At 41.6% G+C, this 25,239-nt stretch overlaps 1 protein-coding gene across 1 annotated transcript; it reads left to right on the forward strand.

The window, feature by feature from the left end:
* Positions 1-9,364: 9,364 nt before the first annotated feature.
* On the forward strand, positions 9,365-9,895 carry LOC122044317 (dirigent protein 22-like). Its single transcript, XM_042604824.1, has one exon. The coding sequence runs from the start codon at positions 9,365-9,367 to the stop codon at positions 9,893-9,895; it is 531 nt and encodes a 176-aa protein (XP_042460758.1).
* Positions 9,896-25,239: the final 15,344 nt, after the last annotated feature.

Below are 25,239 nucleotides of genomic sequence, written 5' to 3' on the forward strand. Positions count from 1 at the left end.
GCCGAGCAGAAGATATAACCATTCAGAAAGGAGCACTCACTTACCCCCATAGAATTTTAGCTGAACTGATCGACCAACTCAGCCAGAGGGATGGAAGCTGCCCTATCTCTGGCTTTTGCCTAGGTCTGGGCAAGCAAACCCTAAATCCTTATCTTATGTTTAGGCACGTGTGGCTGCTTGGCATCGGGGTACCATCATTCGTCAGTCGGTAATCTAAGGATGGTCGTCACATGCCTGTGTGAACTTGAGCCAATCTGCTCTGAGTTGGCCTAGCCCTTAGATTGGGACATTGGAGTTGAATGAATGGTTGACTGTGTTGGCGTGGTGATGGCCTGTCAAAGGGCGCAACATCTGTAAAAGAAAAATAAAACCTTTCTCTATTTTTCCAACTAAGATTAGTAGCACTATCACAATAGTTATAATATCAAAAATGAACAACTAATAAAAAGAAGAGACAAACAGATTTGACTTGGTTACAACCTAGGTGGTTGTTAATTCAAGACAGTTACAAAGCTCTACTAGAAAAATCTACTTCTCTGTAGGCGGAGAAGCCTCTTACACTCTTTGAAAAACTTAGACAAGATTAGGAAATGATTACAGTAGTTGTTCTCAAGTTGTTATTAATTTTCTAGGTCCAGGGGTCTTTTTATAGCCCCTGAGAAATCTCATCCGAAGTTTGAGGGCACCTCCAAAGGACTTGGAAGGCGCCTCCAGCGTGGCGCAGTGGACAAAACTTTATCCACTGCAAATGGCTAGTTTGGCTAGGTCGAGGGCGCCCTCCATACTCATGGAAGGCGCCTTCAATGCTTAGTCGGCGGTTAATCATAGTTGTCTGATCAAGGGTTTAGGAAAGTGAGGCTTAATTTGGGCCGTCAAATTTTAAGAGGTAACTGTCACATCATGTAAAATACCGGAAATATGCGATTATGAATAAGGGAATTTTCCGGAATTTTTGGACATTTTTCGGGAATTTTTCGGAGACCTTATGTGCGAGTTTACGGGGATGAAAAACTGGGCCCCGGGAAAGTCTGTTTAGGTTACCCATATAATTGAGGAAATGTTTTATTTTCCTTTTTAAATTCTTTTCCTTTTCTTTTATTTCTTTTTCCCGTTCCTTTTCCCCATCCTCGCCGAACCTGCGGTTGTCTTCTCCCAAGCCAACCCGATCGCCACTTCTCCTTCTACTTCTTCCCTTCTCCCTTCTCCTCTGTCCCTGCACAAGCGCCGGCGAGCACGAGCCACTGCCGGGCTAGCCATCGCCGCCTGATTTGGCCGATTTCCTGAGCCCTAGGTTGGGTTCACAACCTGACCGAGCCTCCACTCCTTCTTTTTCTCTCCCTCTGCCGGCACAAACCACCTGACGGCGCCACTTTGCTCCGCCACCTCACCGACGCCCCAAAACGAGCCCAGCCGAGCATCCCAGCCGTGCCCTAGATTCGATCGTGCTGCCGCCGAGTCTGTTTCGGTGACCCCCGTTTCCCTTTCTCTCTACCCTAATCTGCACGCCGGTTGTCTCCTCCATGCCAGCCACTGAGATTCTTCACAACTCTCCTTTTCTTGCTGTCGTCGCCCAAGAAACACTCCACGCCGCATGAGAACAGCAACCTGAAGTAGTTCATTTTGGGTTTCTGACCAAAAAGGGTGTTGCTGATTGGAGCGTGCAGACAACTCAAGAAAACTGATTCAACATTGATGATCATGTTGTTGACCAAGCATCAACAAGTTGGAGAACAATTATTGGTGCTCCAAGTTGAATGTTATTGATTGGGTGATTCTTTTAAGCAACCAAGCTGGTTCTATTCTGACCAAAAGATGGATGTGCTGCTCCTACTTCGGTTGTGGATCAAGAAGCAACACTGAGGCATCGAAAAATTTGAGGTAAGGTTTAGGGTTTTTGAGCTTCGTGTATATTGATTAGGTATATGTTGGAGATTGGTAGTTTGGATTAGCTTTAGATTTTTTTTAATCTCATGTTATGATTAGGGTTTAGGAACTAACCCTGGTGGACCCACTGATTTTATTTAATTAGGGTTCATTAATTTTGTTGGATGGATTAGTTGGATCCAATTTAGAACTTCTTAAATTGGATTAGAATTTAATTTGGCTAATTGTGGTATGATAGAATTAGCTAAACTAGACCTTATGTTTAATATACAGGACCTTGACGCGAGACGAGTATCTCGGAGTCAGATTTGGATCATTTTATCGGAGGCGGGTACTTTTGACTTTTTGTCTTTGATATGCTTAGTAAATGAAATTAACAGGTTGCATTAATTATGTCCTTTATTTCTTTCGGTTAATCACTACCCAAATCTTGGTACATGTTTAATTGATTGATTTATTTTGCATCCCATGTATACTTTACCTGTTTATACATGCTTATAGGGGGTAGTGATATACCATGCTTCACCATGTTCAGGACCTAGGTTTTTATACCTTCTGTGTACCTTTGATTCGATATGATTCATTGACCTAGGGTGCACTTTTCTATATATATGGATTAGGTCAGGATGTTTATATGGTTATTGTCATGCATCATTTGCATGATTGCATGCTGTGCGATAGTCCGCTCCATTATTGTTGAGCACATCGCCAGTTACATGGATCTGCACACACCACCACTCATGGGTTAGTGGTCGATTCAGGCAGAGTGTGCAGGGACTCTGTTAGGCACCGTTGGTCCGCTCATGGGTAGTGTGACACAACGAGTTATCCGGCAGGGATTCCTCCCCGTCATCGTGTACCGGGAGTTGAGAGCATTGCGCTCCCCCATCTATGATTTGGGGTAGGAGGATAGGTGTACTTCGATAGTATCCCGTCCACTCGGTCACTCATCAGGAGTAGTGACGACAGAGTGCACGGTTGTCACAGCCCTACCCACTCGGCCTCACTTTTGTATGAGATGATCGACTGGCGTCAGGGGTGACCAGGACGCATCATTGGCATCATATGCATGATGCATTTATTGCTTGTGTTTGTGGTTGCTGCATTTATATGCTGCATATTGTTTGGATACCTATGTTTGACATGCATACAGGATCCCTATACCACTCGGACTGTTTGACCTTATACTCAGGACCTGGTTAGTACAGTATTCTCCTGTTTACTTCAGATGCATTTTTATCTTTCTTATCAGGAGACTGTACGCATGATTAGTGCTAGGTGTTGTTTCTTTACTTTGCATATCAATTGTACCTGCTGAGTGTTGGACTCACCCCGCCTCCATTGTTGTTATTTTCAGGTTGATGCTGTCAGGAGGGAGTTCCAGTCGCTAGTCCTCACTGCACGTAGTGCTGGTCCCTGCAGACCTCGAGGATATGTTTGGTTTTCTTTGGTTTCTTTTCTGTTCTAGACTGTTTTGAACATGATATGTTTTGGATTATTCTGCTTATGGATATTGTATGGATTTTATTATTGCGATGGATTTGGATTTGGATTTTATTCTACTACATGCCTGCCTGGATGGCAGAAGAGGTGAGTTCGTCGGATTTGAGTTTTACGAGTGTAGTGGAGTAGGGTGGATTTCGAGTCAGAGTATTATTTTACTGTTAAATTATCTTAACTGCGTGGTTGTGACAGCTAGAGGCTGAATAGATTATATATAACTGCGTGGTGATGTTTTATTTTGTTGTTATTATTCCAGCCGCCTGTGGCTGAGGTATTTGTGAGATGTAGAAAAGTTTCAGATTGTCCACCGTACAGGGGAGATGCTGCCGAAATTTTCTCGGACAGGGACTCCTCTGGGGCGTGACACATCAGATCCAAACAGTCGCTAGTCACATCACACATTTAGCGGTTGGAAAAAGCAACACGTGGTATCTAATCACAGGTGGCATTAATGAGGAATGGAAATTATCGGCAGATGTATGATTAAAAGCATGCTTGGCATGCTTTACATTAATGACAAGGGATTTGAGCGATTTTCGAGAAATCTAGATGATTTCAGTAGTAACTAAAAGGCACTATGAGTATGGGTGTCGTTCAGGGAAGAAATTAGAAAAGAGCTAACAAATAGCTAAGTATCGCCCACGTTTGATCCAAGCGGAGTCAATCTCGGAGTCTCTTGATCGGGAAAAAATCAACTCCTTTATGAAAACAAAGAGCAGTAGTTGTTCAAGCTAAGCGGCATCAATCCCGGAGTCTCCCGATCGGGAAGAGATCATCTTCTTGGAGAGCTGTGTGAGCAGTAGTGGTGCTAGTCGAGCGACAACCTAGGTAGCAAGACGCCTGATTGGGAAGAAGAGTTGTAAAAGATATTAATTGTCCAGTCAGTCGAACTTGTAGCCTCCTTTGACTAGACTTGAGGGGAGGCTTGTGATACGGTGATGAAGTTGGACCCTCCAAAAGTGGGTCAAAGTAGTGAAGACCGACTGATGTGGTGGTCAAAGTCAAAAGGAGGTGAAAGGTATCGATAACACTCTGGGTTGGCTACCCAATCGGATTACACGATCGGTCGGACATGAATCCGGCTCGGCATCCAGCTCGGCCAGATTTAGCATAGCGACTTGGGACCCACAAGCTACCCTCATCGATAAATAGTGAATTCCTCGATCCGCGCTAGAGGGCGATCATGCCTCAGGGCAGACCGGGCTCAATGTTCCTTCGCTCAGTTCCAAGGATAAGCCGAGTGAGTGCCGAGTCAAGTGTTGCACCCTATGAGATTGAACGAGCGTCCTCCAGATCGGTCAACGACCGATTGGCTTACAAAAGAACTCGTACACCTATCATGTCATACTTTTATGGAAGTTTGTGTCGAAAAGGATAGAGAGCATTCCGTAGGAAAATTATACTTAAGAAGTCTCTAGTCTGCTACATCAGAGATTTATGTGCTCGTTTAAGAAAAGGTATCAGAGACACTTTTCAACTTGTATTTTCCTAAGATGCTTTGAAAAACATACATATGCTTTGGGATGCATGCACAAATGCTATAGTGGCACTATAAAAGGGGGTCTCTATCCACGGGCGGAGGTATGCAATGCTTCATATTTGAACATGCTCTTTGCTACAGTTTACTTACTATTCTTCTTCTCATACACAGATCACTGACTTGAGCGTTAGAGTGCCAATGCCAAGGATCCCTTCCCTCACTCGGCACTAACGCTCCTAGTTTTGTAGGACAACGCGGAGTCTTCTTCTAGTTAGCATCAGAGCCACTGCGGAGTCTTCATTCAGTCCACCACAGAGCCACATTCCTAGCCAACCATTTTCTCATCTTTTGGACAGGATCAGATACATCTCATATTTCATCAACAAGAATACAGAAACATTTATGATTTATCTCCAACTTCTTCATGAACCATCTATCATACTCTATTGGCCATAATATGTAAAATCTCTTTCTAAATTTCTGGAGTGGTATTGTCATGTCCCAGAGGAGTCCTTGCCCGACAAACGGACAACATCTCCCCTGTAACTATAACAATATGAAACATATATACAATACCACAAGGCTACTCACTAGCTATAATCAACCCCCAAACGACTGGAACATATACAACCACACAGTTATATACATAGTCCACTCGGCTGGAACAAAATGATCACAACCACGTAATTGTATAATAAATAGCCCATACGAATGCACTAAAAATATAGAGAAAAATGAAAGGAAACCCCATAAATCAAAGCAAAAGACTGCTAGCCGGCTAGTCTTACACAACCACAACAAAACGAATACAAGATGCAACATAGAAAAACTCCAAAACAAAATAGAGTTATACAATGTCAAGTCTATAAATCGTAATGCATGTAAAACGAGAAATAAAATCAGAATCTGTCCTCGAATGTAACGTGGGATCGACAGACATAATACTCCAAGCGACTCCACAATAATTTACCTGTTACATGAGGAAAAAGATAATACATAAATGCGGTGGTGAGTGTGGATCAATCAGCGGGTAATAGATAAGATATTGCATGCTCTAAATAAAGTATGAAGATCAAAGTATAAAGTCTCATTAAGGAAATAAGAACATGATCATACTGACATAATCAATGCATCTAAACATAACTAGCATAATGAATAAACATACTCAATCTGGATCTAACACATAAGATTATGACCACCCATGACATAATAAACATACATACCCAACCTGGATCTAGCACATAAGGTCAAGATCGAAAATAACATAATAAATGCATATACCCAATTTGGAATCGACACATACGGTATAATGATCAGTAAACTCATCGAGGATCAGCAACGGATCTGCTTGTAACACCTGAGCAATATAACCGATAGCATATACATGTATAATAAATAACATGTATAAAGCATGACAACCATATGCAACAATCATAGCTCAAAAAATGTAACATATCACAATCACATGTAGCTAGTATCTACTAGACATTTATGCAAATATATCTCCACAAGATGCACCACGCATCATATGCAAAATGCGCATGCATGCCACATGGTCACCCCTGCCATCCCTCTAGACACCACGACCAATGTATGGTCGAGAGGCTTAGGTCCGTGACAACTGTATTATCCTCTAGATACCACTATATAGTGGTTGAGGCAGACAGTTCGCTAAGTAGTTATCTAACTACAAAGCATCAGGATTCCAGACTACTCACATCTCTAGCCTCTGACTACTGTACCCTCCAAATACCACTACTCATGAGTGGCCGAGGCTGACAGAGTATAACAATGAGCGGTCAAGTGAGCACGACAGGACTAGCTCCACTCCTAGCTATCACTCTCCAACAGTGGCAGAATAGACAGCTATAAATGACTGTCAACTCGCTCAACCACAAGGGAGACATTTGATTATCAGCATGCAGTGCAATGATGGGTATGATGTAATAATCATGATACAGACACAGTCATCATCAATGCAATAACACGATCAACATAAATACTTCCAATACATGATCCATCAAATACCTATATCTATAGGTATGGGTAGATCCAATAGGTGTCTACTAAATAACAAATATAGTAAATAGCCACACCCGACCAATACACACCATACACGAACGCACCCTACAATGTAGGTATAATCAACATGATATCTCTAATGTCACACCAATCACATAAGATCACCAACATAGGTATAATCGACATGAATCCTCCAATAATACTCATCAGACATGTATGCACATACAACATAAGTACAATCAACATAAATCCTCCAATACTAAACACTGAACATGTGTGTAGGGGTGTTCATTATTCGGGTCAATCCATTAACTCGCCCGATCCAAATAACATCCGGGTTATTTGGTTTGGTTAAATGAAATTCGGGTCGGTTGAATGAACTGACCCGAAATGTTAATTAGGTTAATGGTTTGGTTTTGGATTTAACTCCCTATTCGAATAACCCGCCCGAAACCCGAATAAGGAATTAATATATATTTTTTAATTTTTTTTTTAGTATAATCTTTGGAATCTTTGGAATGTGTAAGTTTTTTTTCTTATATCGAATGAAACTATTTTATTAAATTTGGAGCTTATTTATTTATAAATGTAAATTATTAAGAGTTTATTTATGTGAAGAAGATTGAAAATTTGAAATGAAAAGAAAATTGGGTTAATTGGTACCCGAACCGAATAACCCGAATTAGTTTTGGGTAATTTGGTTTGGTTTATAGCTAATTCGGTTTGGTTCTTGGTTGGATTTAGAAAATTATAAAATACGAATAACCCGAACCAAATAACCTAAATAATCCGAACCGAACCAAATGAACACCCCTACATGTGTGCACACACAACATGTAAATGGACAGTCAACCTGATAAACTCCTACAACACATACCAATCCTATGTACACTCAACATTAAATGCATAATCAACATATTAACTCAGTCAACAAGATATCCCCTTCTATACATACTTTACATGTATATATACAACAGAGTATAGATATCCAAAAACTAAGACTGTATATGAAATAAATAGATTATCTTAAAGGTCAAGCACAAATATCAAGCAGTATAACAATATAGATAGATTTAAGGTAAAGCAACTTAATCCATCAATAAAAAATAACCATGCACTAAGTTCAAAAAACTAAAGAGGCCTAGGAAGAAATATCCACCTTTATCTATCGATCGTGATAAATCAATCCCACGTTGAGATGCTCGTCTCAAATCAAAGTCCTACGATCACATAATGCATTTAATTATTTATATAAGTAACAAATAGCTAAACAAAATCCCTAATCTAATTAGGGTAACTCTAATCAGGGTAACTCTAATCGAATGTGATCTTTGAGTAATCCGTCAATTAACCTTAAACATACTACAACCTAATTAGATTAGGTTTATACATGAATATTCATCAATTAATCCATTCATTTAATCCTTGAGTTACTCAACTTCTTAATCCACATGAATCAATTAATTCATTACCAATTGATCAACTATTCTTATCCTAGAAATCAAATTAATTTATAATCTCCATTCCTTAATCAATTCCAATTCCATAATCTAATCTAATACAAAATGTAATCAATCAATACTTAACTTAATACTGAGCACACTTACCCAAATCAGTAACACCTCTAATGACTCTCGACCAAAGAAGTTACTGTCGGAAAATATGGCTAGAGCTAACATGAATCCACCACTCTACAAACACACCCCAAAACAAGGTCAATACATCCACATATGAAAATTTGACCTTAATATTTATTTCACAACCTTTAAACTAATAACTTATTCCAAATCGATCCCTATTTTCCAACCAGAACAGTGACCCATGTAATGGAATAATATTTGATTATTATTATTGTATCATAGTAATTACAAAATCTCACGATACTTCAATTCTAAACAATAATAATAAATTGTATTATAATAGCTACAGTTTGTATTATGTTATCCTACGAGTTAGTGCAGTTAGATATGTTTCCCATCTCCCTATGTAAAGTTATGGAATTAACTATATGCATGAGTAATCGTTATATAATTATAATTGTTAATAAAAATGTTTTTGAAAATAAAAAAAAATTCAAGAGTTGATAATAAAAAAAATCCCCTGGAACTTTTTATTGTCTTCTTTCTTACTGCAGACATGCTCGTCAAGTACGGGCCGGGGCAACAACGCGTATGATAATAAAGAGTTGACATCAAAATAGGGGCAACAACGCGTCTGAAAGATTGCAAAATCAACCCATTGTTCAAAATATCTTATTGGTTGACTACCAAATTAATTAATCATTTGGTGACTGATTCAATTCTGTATATCCACGATGACGCGGTGCAGGTCTTTTGTTTCAAGTATTAAGTATTAACAAGATACGACTCCGTCCCTGAGTGCATTACTATAAATAGAGCCCTGCAACTCTGCAATATTCAAACACATCTCATCATTCCTTCCTTTGCAATTTGTTAATTACTCCATCTCTGTAAAATGGCAGCCTCCTCAGTCATTCCTTCCTTGCTCCTCTTCCTCTTCGTAGCTGCCGCTGCCGCTGCCTCCTCCAACCCCAATGGCTACATGCACCTGCGCTTCTACAACCACGAGAGAATCCTTGGCTCCGGTCCCAGCGCCACTGTCGTCTACGCCGTCCAGCGACGTGACTCCAACTCTGGGGCTGGTTTCGGAAACGTCATCGTCTACGACAACCTTCTGCGGTCAGGGGTGGAGACAGACTCACCCATCGTCGGCCGAAACCAGGGCATGGGAGTGGGCTCGAGCTTGGCCGAGAACTCTGGCCTCACCAATTTCCAGCTGGTGTTCACCGCCGGCAAGTACAACGGCAGCTCCCTCGCCCTGCAGGGGTTGTTCCCGGTCGCCCCACTCGGGACCGTGTTCGAACGGGCGATCACCGGAGGCACAGGAAAATTCCGTTTGGCTAGAGGATACCTCTTGACCACGGAAGTTCGTTCTACCAACACGACCCTCACTGGACAACTTGATGCTTATATCACCTTCCGTTGAGAATTGAGATCAACATTTATATATGCAATTATTCTTTTCTACTCATTTGTAATTACTTATTTCATAATCCTTGATTTTATGTATAGAAATACATTTATCTTAATAATTAAGCTAAATTGTATTATAAAGGTTCATAATTATTTTGGATCATCAAAAAGGTTGGATGGTACATGATTAATTACTTCTGTTTTATCTTTTCGTAATGAGCAAATTAAAGACCGCAACCAAATAAAATCTTAAAAGTTACATATGAAGGAAAAAGTGGATTATATACCACCATTTTACAAGAGAATGTGTTCCGATATTTGGATGGGCCAACTCCCAAGTAAATTCCTTTTTTTTTGACTTTGGCCACGCATGCATGCTGCTACTAGATTCATTTCCATTAGTCTGGTCGGTCTTGTTTCACCTCATGATGCGGATCATATATAACCATTTTATCAAAGAATATGTTCCGATCTAGGGTAAGTTCCTTTTTTTGACTTTGGCCATGCCTGTTGCTCCTAGATTCGCTTCCTTTAGTCGAGTCGGCCTTGTTTCACCTCGCTGAGCACTCTCCTTCCTTTTTGAAAAAGATTTACCCGAGGTTAAGGGTAGACCAAGGAGCACTTTAGCATGATCCTTCCAACGCTCAAGACAGACTCGAAGAAGAGAACAAAGTAGTACATGAAGAACAGTAGTCAAAATGGGGATGTTGTGATGAATTGAGCATACCTTTTCCATGAGAACGATTAACCTATTTATGAATTGGGGATGTTGTTAAGCTTCTTTGAATTCACAAAGTAGTAGAACGAACAACAGTAGTCAAACATTTAATCCTACTTTAGAGCCACAATGTGCATTGTGCTTTTCATCCTACTTTAGAGCCATAACATTTAAATGTTGAAATTAATAAGGTTTACCCTTCAACAATGCTAACAATTAATCTTTATGATTTCATCATTGATGATAAAAATTGTTAGACTATAATAGCCGAAAAGCAATTGAAATGTATGTATTACTAATCAAGAAGTTTGGGTTTTTTCAGCTCTACACAATCTCTTAGTTTAACATGGATAATAATGTGAAATGATAAATATATATTATCTTTATTGATATTCATAAAAATATAATCTTTTTTTTTTCCATTGATATTCATGAAAAGATGAATGAAAGTTTTGCCTTATAAACGTGAAAGAAAAATTATGCATGATGATTACATTAACATGTTAAAGATAGAATTGAGGTCATCTGTAATTTTAAGCTTAAAATTAGTCATCAACTTTCTCAAAGATATAAAGTGATTTTCATAATTAGATATTTTATCTAATAATAAGCAAGAAATGTTTCCAATTAAAAGTTAAAATTTTAACTTTACACAGTGATGAATTGTAAGTATTCTGCGTTAATTTTGATATGGTCAACAAAGTTAATATAGGTCCTAAATATTTGATCATTGTGTCTAAGTGTGCAGGAGTTTAGGAATACAAGAAGTCGAGCGAAAGACGTAGTTAGTGAGAAGGATGGCACGAGAAGGGACTCAATGCACTCATTACATCTGAGGGACGAGATGCTGCGGAAGAGTAAATCGGCGGATGAGAAGAACATGTGGGGTGTTAGAGGGATGAGAAGTCAAGAGGAAGGCTGCTCGAGGAGAAGACCTAGTTTGGTTCAGGTGAACTCAACCTAACTCTGGAAGGCCGGGCGATCACCCAAGCGATCGGAGACGAAGCAAGCGACTGGAGAAGGCGTCGGATGGTCAGCACAAGGTTGACCAATCCGGGCGCTCGGACTAGTTGGTCAGGGCACCCAGATCGACCTCAATCTGAGTGTCGGACCAGTTGGTCGGGACACTCGGATTAGCCTCGATCCGATCGCCCGGACAAGATGGTCCGGGCGCCCTGACCACTAAGGTGCCAAGCAGGCACCTCATCGTAGTGGATTGCTTTATAAATCCATATCAACAATGATCAAGCGCCTAGAGAGGGTCAAGCCGTCCGGATATGAAAAACTTCATCTTCCAGCCGTTACGCGAAGCCGTTGGGTGGAGATAAAATTTGTCACCTTGGGGTGCCCAGAAAGGGTTCAGGCACTCGGACCGTACCACGTCAGCAACAGATAAAATTCACTAGAGGGCTATAAATAGAGTCCTGGTCTCAGTAGTTCAACACAACACACTCTGTAATCTTTATTGTTTCGAACTTTTGTACTCTCAACACTGCAAAAGGCTTCTACGCCTTCAACGAAAAAGAACTTTCTATGGGAGGTTTAACTATCTTAGATTAGCAACCTTTTCGATTGCAAACCAAGTAAACTTAGAGTTTTTTCTCTTACTTTTTATGTCATTATTTTTTATTAACTAATGTGTGTTTGTTTTTGCTAAATAGAAAGCAAGAGAAAGTGTTTTATTTTATTTCAGGGAAATTCACCCCTTCTTATCGACCATATGGGACCAACAATTATTATCAGAGCGAGGACATTTTAAAAGGACTAACCGTCAACCGAAGCACAAGAAATGGTCGGAGCTAGCATCTACCCACTAGTGCTCGAGGGGGAGTTCGCGTTTTGAAAACGTCGAATGGAGATATACTTTAAAATCGATTTCGATATTTTACTAACGATTAAGTATGATTTTGAAATGCCCAAAAGCGAAGAAGGAAAAGAACTTGAGGAGCATAGATGGACTGAATTGTAGCGCAACGAATTCATGGCTAATGGTAAGGCTGAGTTCTACCTTTTGAGTGTTCTATCTGCTCAGGAACTCGACAAAATTGGCGCCTATAAGTGTGCAAAAGAACTTTGGAAAAAGTTCTTGAAGCTCTATGAAGAACCAAAAGAAGCAAAATCTAACTCCTCGATGGACACCGAGTCTTCGTCAGAAGAATCCGAGACCGATAAAATTGCTAGAACATCACTTATAGCTGAATACCTACCTGAACACAAAGAAAGCTCATCCGATATGACCATCAATGAAGGGGGAGAGTTTTTAGAAGAAAACAACGATAAAGAGGGAGCATTGGACATCAAAATCATAATGGTAAGTAAGGTACGTTCTCAATCTACTAAAGAATTATTTGAGTTCATTAAAATACTTTCTAAAAATATGGTTAATCTAGAAAAAGAAAACGTAAAGTTAAAATTAATCTTAGCAAATGCATGCGGACTAGAAGATTTTGATAATTTGAAAATTGAGAATGAAATATTGAAAACACAAATAGACAAATTGAAAAATGACTATGCATGTTACAATATTTATCAAAATTCAAAATTCAAAATTCAAAATTTAAAATTATGATAGGCTTAGTTGGTGTTTTAGATACCATAAAAGTTAAATTACAAAAATAATTAAAAATGTAATTTCTAGAAAATATTTTATTAATCATGTAGGAAATAATATAGTTTAGATTCCAAAATCATACTTAGGTTAAATCAATTCTAATGAGATAAATAATTTCTATTTGATTAAATAATATTTTACTAAGAAAATTTTTCGAGTAGTATAGATTATTCTGTATAAGTTTGACAAAAATTTTTAGGATTTTTCAAAATTAAAAAGTAATTTTTAAATTATTGTTATCAAAATAGAAGATTAATTAGTAAAAATAGAATATTTTTTGAAAATTATTTCTAAAAAATATTGGCCTACTGGTAATACTTGTGATGCACCCCTAGAAAAATATTTCAATTTTTCCTTAACTATTTATTTTTTTTTTCTATTTTTTTATTTAATCAAAGTGAGAGAAATAGGTACAAGTTAAAGGGGAGTTATGATATTTTTAAATTTTAGAATTTTTATCCTTCTACTTATTTTTCAAAAATCTTTAACTTAATTACATTTTGGTTTTAACCCTAACTTAATTTGGATTGATCCACATCAAAAATGAAAAGATTGTAAGTACCTTGTGTTAGTTTTGATGTGGTCAATCAAATTAAGATAGGTCCTGTGTATTTAATCCTTGTGTCTAAGTGTGTAGAAGTTTAGGAACACAAGAGTCAAGTGAAAGACACAGCTAACGAGAAGGATGGCATGGGAAGGGAGTCGACGGGCTTGGTGCATCCGAGGGACGATATACTATGGAAGGGTACATCGACGGATGAAAAGGACGTTGGTGGCATTCGAGAGATGAGAAGCTGGGAGGAAGACGCTCAAGAAGAAGGTCGGAGTTGAGTTTAGATAAGATTAACTCTAGAAGGTCGGAGGATCACCCAAGCGACCAGAGACGAAGCAAGCAACCGAAGACGGCTCCAGACAGTCATCACAAGACTGACCGATCTGAGTGCCCGGACTGTCCAGGCACCCAAACAAGATGGTCCGAGCTCTCGAACCACCAAGGTATCCAACGAGTGCATCGTCGCAATGGATCGCTTTTCATGTCCACGTCAGCAACGGTCCGGGCGCCCGGAGAGGGTCCGGGTGCCCGAACATGCAAAACTTCATCTGCTTGTCATTGCGTGAAGCCTGCTCAAGGAGAAGGCCGGAATTGGGTTTGAGTGAGCTCAACTCAGGAAGGCCGGAGGATCACCCAAGTGACCAGAGACGAAGCAAGCGACTGGAGAAGGCGTCGGACGGTCATCGAGGCTGACCGATCCAAGTGTCGGACTTGTTGGAGCAATCTGGGTACCCTAACTTTTGATGTTTGGGCAAAGGTTTTAGTTAGGTTTATTGTTGTATTTGATATACATTGTGAGTGTGCAGGATACAGGTACAACAAGGAAAGTCCAAGTTGTTAGGATCCTTTGTACGGCTAGAGAGGGGGGTGTGAATAGCCGACCCCAAATCGCTCTCGTTTCTTCCTACAATTAGGTTAGTCGCAGCGGAAAATACAAAGAAACGAAAGAGAAGAAAACCAAACCTTAACACGAGGATGTAACGAGGTTCGGAGATTAGGGCTCCTACTCCTCGGCGTGTCCGTAAGGTGGACGAGTCCGGTCAATCCGTCGGTGGATGAGTCCCCAGAGAACCGGCTAATAATATACTCCTTGTGGGTGGAGAAACCTCACCACAGAGTCTCTTGCAACAGCAAGATAAGTGTACAAGAAATACAGCAAGAAGCAAGAACAATATGAATGTAATCGCACTCTACCAATTGCTTGCTTTCTTGTCGACTGGAGGTGAAGCAGCAACTTCACGCGACGCCTACAACAGCAGGAACCCAGCCGGAAGCTCACGCGAAGCTTTGGAGGAGCTCAACAAAGCTCAAGCACAGCAGCACTTAGAACAGCAAGAAGGAAGAAGGAGATCTTTTCGCACAGAAGATGCCTCGATCCTTTATACCTGCGAAGAAGAAACAGCGAAGAAACTAACCGTTGTGTCGCTAGAACCTCGATCGGTCTGCACCGATCGCCTAGCGCATGAGGCTTACATTTGTCACCGATCGGTCCCGCCGATCAGGTGTCGCGATCAAGCCCCGATCGGTCTGTGGACCGATCCTCTCTGATCGGTCCATAGACCGATCAGCCTTCGCTCTCACGCCAGGCTATTCAGACGGATCGGTCAACCGATCAGGGTGGATCGGCCGGCACCGATCCACGGTTTTCTCTCGCGAGGTTCCCGATCGGTCTCCGCATCGATCGATTGCAACCGCGAGCCATCGATTCGATCGGTCACCGACCGATCGTGGCAAACGCAGATCACCGGATCGGTCACCGGACCGATCCAACTCCGGTTTAGAGTGCCCTCTCTAACCTAGTTCGGAGAACGAGCCACCGAGCCCTCTCCGACTCCATATGCCAAGCTTCACTCACTTGGACTTCTCAACACCGGATGTCCGATCACCCTTGATCCATCTGGATTTTCCCTTGCCCGGCTTCACTCACCAGGACTTTCCACCGGCTTCACTCACCAGGATTTCACACTGCCTAACATCCCACTTAGGACTTTCTCATTCACCTAGCTTCACTCACTAGGATTTTCACCGGCTTCACTCACCAGATTTCCAATCTGGCTTCACTCACCAGACTTTTCCTCGGCTTCACTCACCAGACTTTCCTTGCTCGCTTCCTCACCAGGACTTCCCAACCGCCTAACATCCCAGTTAGGACTTTCCACCGCCTGGCTTCACTCACCGGACTTCTCCGTGCCAAGTCTTCATACTTGGACTTTTCCTGCCAAGTCTCCATACTTGGACTTTTCCGTGCCAAGCTCCCTGCTTGGACTTTTCCATGCAAGTCTCCATACTTGGACTTTTCGCCAATCAGCTGGACTTTTCCAGTGTCAAGTCTCCATACTTGGACTTTTCCAGTGCCAAGCTCCCTGCTTGGACTTTTCCGTTGCCAAGTCTCCATACTTGGACTTTTTCCCGAATCAGGTCAACCAGGTCAACCTTGACCTACGGTTGCACCAATAATCTCCCAAACATCTATTCTTGTCCCATATCAAGAATAGAACTCTCTCACGAGTGTCAAACATCAACATGCAACACAACTAGGTCAACCTTGACCTAAGGTTGCACCGACAATCTTCCCAAGTCAAACATCAAAATACAACTCGAGTCAAGTCAACTCGAGTCGGGTCAACCAGGTCAACCTTGACCTAAGGTTGCACCAACACAAGTGTGATCTTGGCAAAGAAGGAAAGTCCAAGGATAAGTCTTGGCGGTGTAAGTCCAAACATGTAGTCTTGGCAACGTAAGTCCAAGTGTGACTTGACAATGGATGAAGTCTCGAAGGTGCGACCTCTTGGCAAAGAAAGACTCGACAATAATGACAAGGCCGATGGAAGCTCCAGAAGGCAAGACGTGAAGGATGGGGAGACATCCGAGGGACGCAAGGCTGATGGAGGAGGCTAGAAGGCTAGGTCTAGATTGGTCTGGCGAGAATTAGTGTTGAGTGAATGCACTCGGGGTAAAATCCTAGAATTAGGGTTTACTGTAGCACCACTGTAGCATTACTGTAGCAGTACTGTAGCAGTCGACTGGTGGTTTCATCACTCGACTGGTGCAGTCGACTGGTGTAGTCGATAGGTGCAATCGACTGGGAGCGAACAGAGGGCTGGTATCGAGCCATTGGGCTGTAACGGTCGAATTTCCACGAAGGGTAGTTGACTGTATGTTTTGGCAGTTGACTTTATGTTTTGGCAGTCGACTTGTAGGCGGGGTTTTCCAACCCGTGACTTATATAACCAAGCATTGGAAGCTTGGTTAAAGTTGACGAAATTAGTGGTGGTTAACCCTAATTAGAGTCTCCTAGTGTCCAAGTGATCTAGCGTGCTTGTACAAGGTTGTGGCGAGGTTTCTCCCCCCACAAGGAGCTACACGAGCTAGCCGGAGGTTTTCTGGAGAGTTAGCCACCGACGGATCGGGATCGTCCACCTTACGGATAGTCGTGGAGTAGGAGCTTCATCTCCGAACCACGTTACACAACGTGTCATTGGGTTTGCTTCTTGTTTATTGTTTTCTAGGGTTAGCTTTCCTTTTGTTTGTTAGTATTTTTGTTTCTGCTGTGCGCTAACAAGCGTAGGAAGCGATGATTTGGGTGAGACGCTATTCACCCCCCTCTAGCGAACGTTAAGGTCCCAACAAGTGGTATCAGAGCGAGGTTAGCTCTTGTTAGACTAATTGCCAAGAGAGCGGCTAGAGGAAGAAGATGGAGTCGGAGGGACCTCTCAGATGGACATCCGAATCCCACCTCCATACGAGCACGAGGACTTCGACTATTGGAGGAAGTGCATGGAGATGTGGTTCCAAATGAATTGGAACCAATGGATTGCATTAGAGAAACCGTTTAAAGCTCCAATGGACAAGAAGGGAAAGCATCTCCGACATCGATATTGGACTGAGGAGCAAAGGGAGCAATCGGAGACGGACAAGGATGTAACTAGAATTTTGATTAATTTATTGCCTCCTAATGCGATATTGAATGTAGGTGAATATGGGAACGCAAGTGACCTTTGGAAAAAGGTAATTGCGCTTCATGAGAGTCCTACACAAATCCAAGAAGAGGAGGAGCCCAAGGAGAATGGATCATTGGTCCAAGAGGAGAAGGACCAATCGGATGTTGACACGTGTTCAACATCCGAGGAGGAGAAGGAAGATGAGGAAGTATCATCAACATCTTCAAGCGATGAAGAAGTGGAACCGTCCACATCTTCAAGTGAAGAGGAAGAAGAGCAATCCAAGGAAGAGGAGATCTTGGAAGCTCAACCCTCCACCTCAACTACCAAGAAGAGCACAAAAGACCACATCAAATGCTTTGAGTGTGGTAAGATGGGACACTACAAGAGTAGGTGTCCAATGCTCTAAAAGGTAAGGGAGGTAAAGCCAAAACTCAACAAGGTTGATTTAACTAATGTGAGTTGTAGGAAGGAGAAGAAGCACATTAGGTGTTTCACGTGTGGTGAGTTGGGATACTATCACACAAAGTGCTCAAGGAGAGGAGAGCTCAAGAAATTGGCGCACTTGAAGAAGTGGGAGAAAAAGAGAGCTTCAAGGGTAAGGGAGGTAAACCCTAATTTGAATTCATGTTCAAATTTAAATTCTTCCATGCATTTTAGAAATAATTTTTATTATTTACCCAAGCATAATCATGGATTTAGATATAATAATAGGAATAGGGTTAATGTAGGAGATAACCCTAGGAGACCTATTCATGCTAAATCTAGTAAGAGTAGACCTAATAAGAACCAAACCACTTTGCCAAAGGGAAGAAAAGTAGGTGAAACCTAACCATTAATCCCAAGAAAGGGAGACATATGCCTAGGAAGGTAGGTGTTGGTGCGGGTAGCACTAACGGTCTAACTTAGGTTTTGATGAATGACAAATCAGGTTAAGTTAGTTTGTTGTTGTCTAACACTTTGATCGAGTGTGCAGGAGAAGTCCAGACAGGTCGACGGGCTGACCGGATGTTTGGTACGAAGTCCAAGCGGGTCGACGGGCTGACCGGACGCTTAGGCACGAAGTCCAAGCTGGTCGACGAGCTGACCGGACGCTTAGGCACGAAGTCCAGCTAGGTCGACGGGCTGACCGGATAGCTGGCACGAAGTTCAGACGGGTCGACGGGCTGACCGGACGTCTGGCAGGTAAGTGAGGTAAGTCACTGGAGGGGAGTGACTGCGAGGACACGTTCCTGGGAAGGGAACATTAGGCGTCGATCCGGCTTAGATCCATTTCGGATATCTAAGCCGAGATCGTGACTAGATTCCGGTCTCGGAAAGACGGAATCTAAGTCATACTCTTTTTGCTAATTCATACTCACTTTGCTTATCTATAAAACTGTGCTAACAATCTGTGTTGCAGGGTATATTTGCCTCGGACTAACCTTTTCTTGCAGGAGAAGGACTTTCTGGAGAAGAGAGGTCCGGGCGCCCGGAAGGGATCCGACCGCCCGAAGGCAAGTTTTATCCAAGCCGAGTCGTCGCCACGTGGAGTTCGCTGATTAGAGTTGCCACGTCGCACCAGGGCGCCCGGAAGGGATCCAGGCGCCCGTAGCAGCATATAAAAGAAGCCCCGGGGTGGAGCTTCAACATCAATTCAGAACTGAGAATCTATTGCTTGCTCTGCTGCTTTACGCTCCTGCGACGCCAAGAGGCTATTCCGACAAAGCGCTTTCTTAAGTCTAATTCTTCTTCTCTTGTCAGTATTTTATTTCTGTCAATTCTTGTACTTAATTATTTTGTAATCATCATTCGAATTGATAGTGATTGCCCAACGAAAGTACTCATAGAGTACGGGCCTTCGAGTAGGAGTCGTCACAGGCTCCGAACGAAGTAAAATTACTGTGTCTGTTCTTTTAAATTTCGCTGCGCTTAACTCTTTTCAACGTTATTTTTCGAATCGATATTCACCCCCCCCCTCTATCGAACTCTCACGATCCAACAGTAGGTAGGTCTAGGGATGTCCAAGGTGGGCATGTTGACTTTAGGGTTAGAACCCTAGAATTGGAAAATCAAGTCTTGAAGGAAAAGCTTGAGGATATGGAGAAAGTCCTAGAGAGGTTCATTATTGGACCTAAAGGACTTGACATGTATTTGGGTGATCAAAGATCAAAATATGTCAAATTGGATCCTTCTAAGACCAAAAGGAGGTCAAGTGCTAAGGTGACACATGACATTGGTAAGGGAGGAGTGACCAAGGATAAGGGAAAGTCATCCAAGGCCAATAAGAAGGAATATGCTAGGGTGGCATATAATTATGGCAAGGATGAGGTGTCCAAGGTGAAGGACAAAAAGAAATTAACCGAAGACAAGGTGTCTAAGGTTAAGAAGGTGAGTTTTGTAGGCCAAGTGTCACCCGAGGTGCACCGAAGTAGCCTAGCCATAGTAAATGAGTTACCTAGGGAGGTGGCTAAGATTAAGAGCTCAAGGGGGAGATTAAAGAGTCTTTGGGACATATGGTAAATGATCTCAAGTGAACCAAGATGTGCCAAAGGGATTAGAGATGGATTTGAGTCTCTATTGTAGTTGGTTGGCACAATTGGGTTAAGTTTCATGCATGAAAATGTGACATTGGGGGTCATATTACATAAAAATTATTTTTGATGTATAGATGTCATATAAACCAATGCTAAGGATGCATTATGATTTAATATAGACTGATACATCAAGAGGAAGCCAAAACTTGGACTTTAGGTAAAGGTTCAATTAAACCATTTAGTTAGTTTTGAATTTTATGTCAATTTTGGGATCTGTGATAAATATATTTTTATATATTTTTTTTTCAAGTAGACATGGATAAAATAGACCTCTCCACAAAATTTGGAATTTTTTTGGAGGTGTGTGGAATTTTTGACGCATTTCTAAAAGTGAGTCAAAAGGTTAATTTTTACCAACATAGAGTACCAGTCAACTAGTACAGTTACCAGTCGACTGGTAATACTGTTCTTGAGCACAGAATATCTTTGTAAGCTCATTTTGACGATGACAGTCGACTGGGGTTTATACCCGTCGACTGGTAACACTGTTCACGAGCACAGAATATCTCTATAAGCTCATTTTGATGATGACAGTCGACTGAGACTTATATCAGTCGACTGATACGGTCTGAAAATATTTTTTTGCATTAGAAAATGACCAAAAGAGTGGATAACATGTATGTAATCTTATGGGAGATTAATACATGATGTTTATGGTTATTAGAGATCAAAAAGTCCAATAATTGGGATATTGTTGGAACTCTTTTTGATGTATGGCAAAGGGGGAGAAATTTAGGTTTAAGTGGGAAACTTACACACCTTTGCAAGAAATCCTAGCTCAAGGGGAAGTTTAAGTGAAGGGGGAGCCTAGGATTAGGTTCCATGATTTATGCATGTGTAGATTGCATATTTATTTGCATTATTATTGTTATATTGTTTCCCTAACTTAAACGGGTTGTCAAACATCAAAAATGGGAGATTGTTGGAACAATCTGGGTACCCTAAGTTTTGATGTTTGGGCAAAGGTTTAAGTTAGGTTTATTGTTGTATTTGATATACATTGTGAGTGTGCAGGATACAGGTACAACAAGGAAAGTCCAATTGTGATCTTGGCAAAGGAGGAAAGTCCAATGATGAGTCTTGGCGGTGTAAGTCCAAGCATGTAGTCTTGGTAACGTAAGTCCAAGTGTGACTTGACAATGGATGAAGTCCCGGAGGTGCGACCTCTTGGCAAATGAAGACTCGACAATAATGACAAGGCCGATGGAAGCTCCAAAAGGCAAGACGTGAAGGATGGGGAGACATCCGAGGGACGCAAGGCTGATGGAGGAGGCTAGAAGGCTAGGTCAAGATTGGTCGGGCGAGAACGAGTGCTGAGTGAATGTACTCGGGATAAAATCCTAGAATTAGGGTTTATTGTGTTGGTTCTCGTGGGTGTTTTGATGTGATCAACCAAGTTGGTTAGGTCCTGCTTTGTGTTTGATCCCTGTGTTTGAGTGTGCAGGAGCTTAGGAGCACAGGAAGTCGAGCGGAAGACGCAGCTAGCGAGAAGGACGGCATGGGAAGGGAGCCGACGGGCACTGTGCGTCCGAAGGACGAGAGAGCTGCGGAAGAGTACTCCAGTGGACGAGAAGAACGTGCACGGCGTTCAAGGGACGAGAAGCCGGACGAAAGCCTGCTCGAGGAAAAGGCCGAAAATTAGGTTCGGGTGAGCCCTATTTCGGTTGACCGCAATCACCCAATCAATCGGAGCTTCGGAAGGAGAAAAGAAGCCAAAAGGAGCTGAAGAAGCTAGCCAGAGGCGCCTCAGACCAATGCTGAAGGCGCCTCAGCTGCCTCCACTATATGAGGCGCCTCAAACAGCTTAGAGGCGCCTCGGACCCAGTCCGAGGCGCCTCCAAGGTTGTTTAAGGCGCATCGGACCCAGCCAAAAGTGTCGTTTGCAACCGGGTAGAGTTTTATCCGGTCAAACCTTATGGAGGCGTCTTGAACCCTCTTGGAGGTGCCTTCAACACTCGGGATAGAGTTTCCAGGAGCTATATAAAGGCTCATGGAGCTAGGAAATAGTCATTAGATTAGTGTTCAACTCTGTAAGCAATTCCTAGCAATAGTTCTGAGCTGTTAGAGTGTAAAAGGCTTCTCCGCCTTCAGCAAAGGAGATCTTCTACTGCGCTTTTCTTACTGCCCTGGATTAACAACCCTCTTGGTTGTAACCAGGTTAAATTCCTGTCTCTTATTTCTTTATTGCTTTATTACTTTATTTACTATTGCACTATTTGAGTTGAAAGTATGAGGAGGGTATAATTATATTTTTTCAGAAGCAATTCACCCCCCTCTTGCCGGCCTCCGCTGCACCTACACACTGTAGCAGTACTGTAGCAGTCGGCTGGTAGTTTTATCAGTCGGCTGGTGCAGTCGACTGGTGTAGTCGACTGGGAGCGAACAGAGGGCTGGTATCGAGCCGTTGGACTGCAACGGTTGAATTTCCACCAAGGGCAGTCGACTACATGTTTTGACAGTCGACTGGTAGGCGGGATTTTCCAACCCGTGACTTATATAACCAAGCATTGGAGCTTGGTTAAAGTTGACGAAATTAGTGGTGGTTAACCCTAATTAGAGTCTCCTAGTGCCCAAGTGATCTAGCGTGCTTGTACAAGGTTGTGGCGAGGTTTCTCCACCCACAAGGAGCTACACGAGCTAGCCGGAGGTTTTCTGGAGAGTCATCCACCGACGGATCGGGATCGTCCACCTTACGGACAGCCGTGGAGTAGGAGCTTCATCTCCAAACCACGTTACACAACGTGCCATTGGGTTTGCTTCTTGTTTATTGTTTTCTAGGGTTAGCTTTCCTTTTGTTTGTTAGTATTTTTGTTTCCGCTGTGCACTAACAAGCGTAGGAAGCGACGATTTGGGTGAGACGCTATTCACTCCCCCTCTAGCGAACGTCAAGGTCCCAACAGGACTGTCCAGGCGCCCAAACAAGATGGTCCAGGCTCTTGGACGACCAAGGTGCCTAGCGGATGCCTCGTCGCAGTGGATCACTTTTCGGTTCCACATCAACAATGGTTCGGGTGCCCGGAGAGGGTCTAGGCGCTTGAACATGCAAAACTTCATCTTCCAACCGTTGCAGGATGCCATTGCATGGAGATAAAATTTGCCACCATGGGTGCGCCTGGAGAGGGTCTAGGCGCCCAGACCGTGACACATCAACAACGAATAAAATTCACCAGAGGGCTATAAATAGAGCCTGGTCTTCATAGTTCAATACAACACACTTTGTAATCTTTATTGCTTCGAACTTCTATACTCTCAATGCTATAAGTGACTTCTCCGCCTTCAACAAAGAAGAACTTTCTATTGGAGATTTAACTGTCTTGGATTAACAACCTTCCTGGTTGCAAACCAAGTAAACTTGGAGTTTTGTCATAGTATTTATGTCATTACTTTTGATTAACTAATGTGTGTTTGTTTTTGCTAAATAGAAAGTAAAAGAAAGTGTTTTATTTATTTCAAGGTAATTCTTTCCTCTTACTGGCCGCACGGGACCAATATAAACTGTTAGCCTTATTATTTTTATGTGTTTTTGTTATCATATTTAGTATAATATAGTACAACTAATCACATAGTTAAGATAAAAATAATATTTTTTTAAATTCTTAATTCTAATTTATAAAATTAATTAAAAATTTTATAAGAGCCTTTTTTTTTTTAACCTTTTTCTCAATTTCTTATTTTATTTCAATAAAAAAGAGTTTAGTGAAATACAAGTACTCATAATTTTGATATCGAGCAAACAAAAAACAAACAAAAGAGTATCTTTCTCATCTATTATTAAAATAACATCTCATCCCTTTAGTAAAAGTGAAATCCGTCATTCCAGTAGTCCCACATGGCCAGCCTCGTGGCCATATATGAGGAAGTAAATCGAAAAGTTGGTCATTGTGAGGAAGGGTATTTTTCTATACTTTACTAAGATTCGACCCCCTGCCCATTATAGCAATATTTATCTCACAGTAACCAACTCAACCATGACCCGAGAGCAAATAATCTCTCATCCAGTTTCAATGATGGTGCAATCGGCATTGGGTCAAGATTAATTAGATTGGTCAAACTCATGTTGACTCAAGTTGGGTTTAGATATCTGATCAATATGTTAGTTGGTCGAGTAAGAGTTAAGTAAGTCAAAGTTAATCAGATATTTGACAAGAAGTGAAAAGTCCAAGTGAGCCATTGTTGATCGAATATTTGACAATCGGAAGACCAATAAGGAGTTGATATGAGAAAATCCAAAGGGGTTGTGGTTGATCAGACACTTGATGATCATAGATGACAAAAGTCCAAGTGGGTGACGGTTAACCAGACACTTGGGTTATGAAGAACCAGACACTTGACATGAGAAGTGAAAACCAAGTAGATCAAGTTTGACAGGACACTTGCAATGTGGATAAAAGACCTAAATGGCTGGAGAAACTAGATGTTAGGTAAATATGGAAAGTCCCTAACTGGTCACAAAAGACTGAATATTATAGTGAGTGCAGATGTTCAAACATGTCAAGAAAGACTAGATGTTTAGCATATGTGAAGTTCTGATAGGTTAAGGGTGATCGGATATTCGACACATGAAGTCCAAGCTTATTAGGGTTGATCAAATGTTGCGCAAACGAAATCTTAATAGGTTGAGATTAATTGAATACTAGACAAGATGAGAATTCATCTTTGGTAAAACTGAAACAATAGTATTAATTGATTGATGGATTGTAAACCTTGAAATTAGGATTTTAGGTGTTTTATGGTTTGCTATAGTAATTGTTACAGAAACTTTTGGGTTTATTACAGAAACTGAGTTTTGGATCCTCCTGGTTCAAGATTGTATCCTTGTTTGCTAAGCTGTGCTACATCAATAATAGGCAAAACATGTATGTATTACTAATGAAGAATTTGGAGTATTTTAAGCTCTACACAATCTCTTAGTTATAAATGGATAATAACTGATAGACAAAACTAGCGGATAGATTTAA

Source organism: Zingiber officinale, chromosome 1B, assembly GCF_018446385.1.
Source record: "Zingiber officinale cultivar Zhangliang chromosome 1B, Zo_v1.1, whole genome shotgun sequence".
In the NCBI taxonomy this organism is placed as follows: domain Eukaryota; kingdom Viridiplantae; phylum Streptophyta; class Magnoliopsida; order Zingiberales; family Zingiberaceae; genus Zingiber; species Zingiber officinale.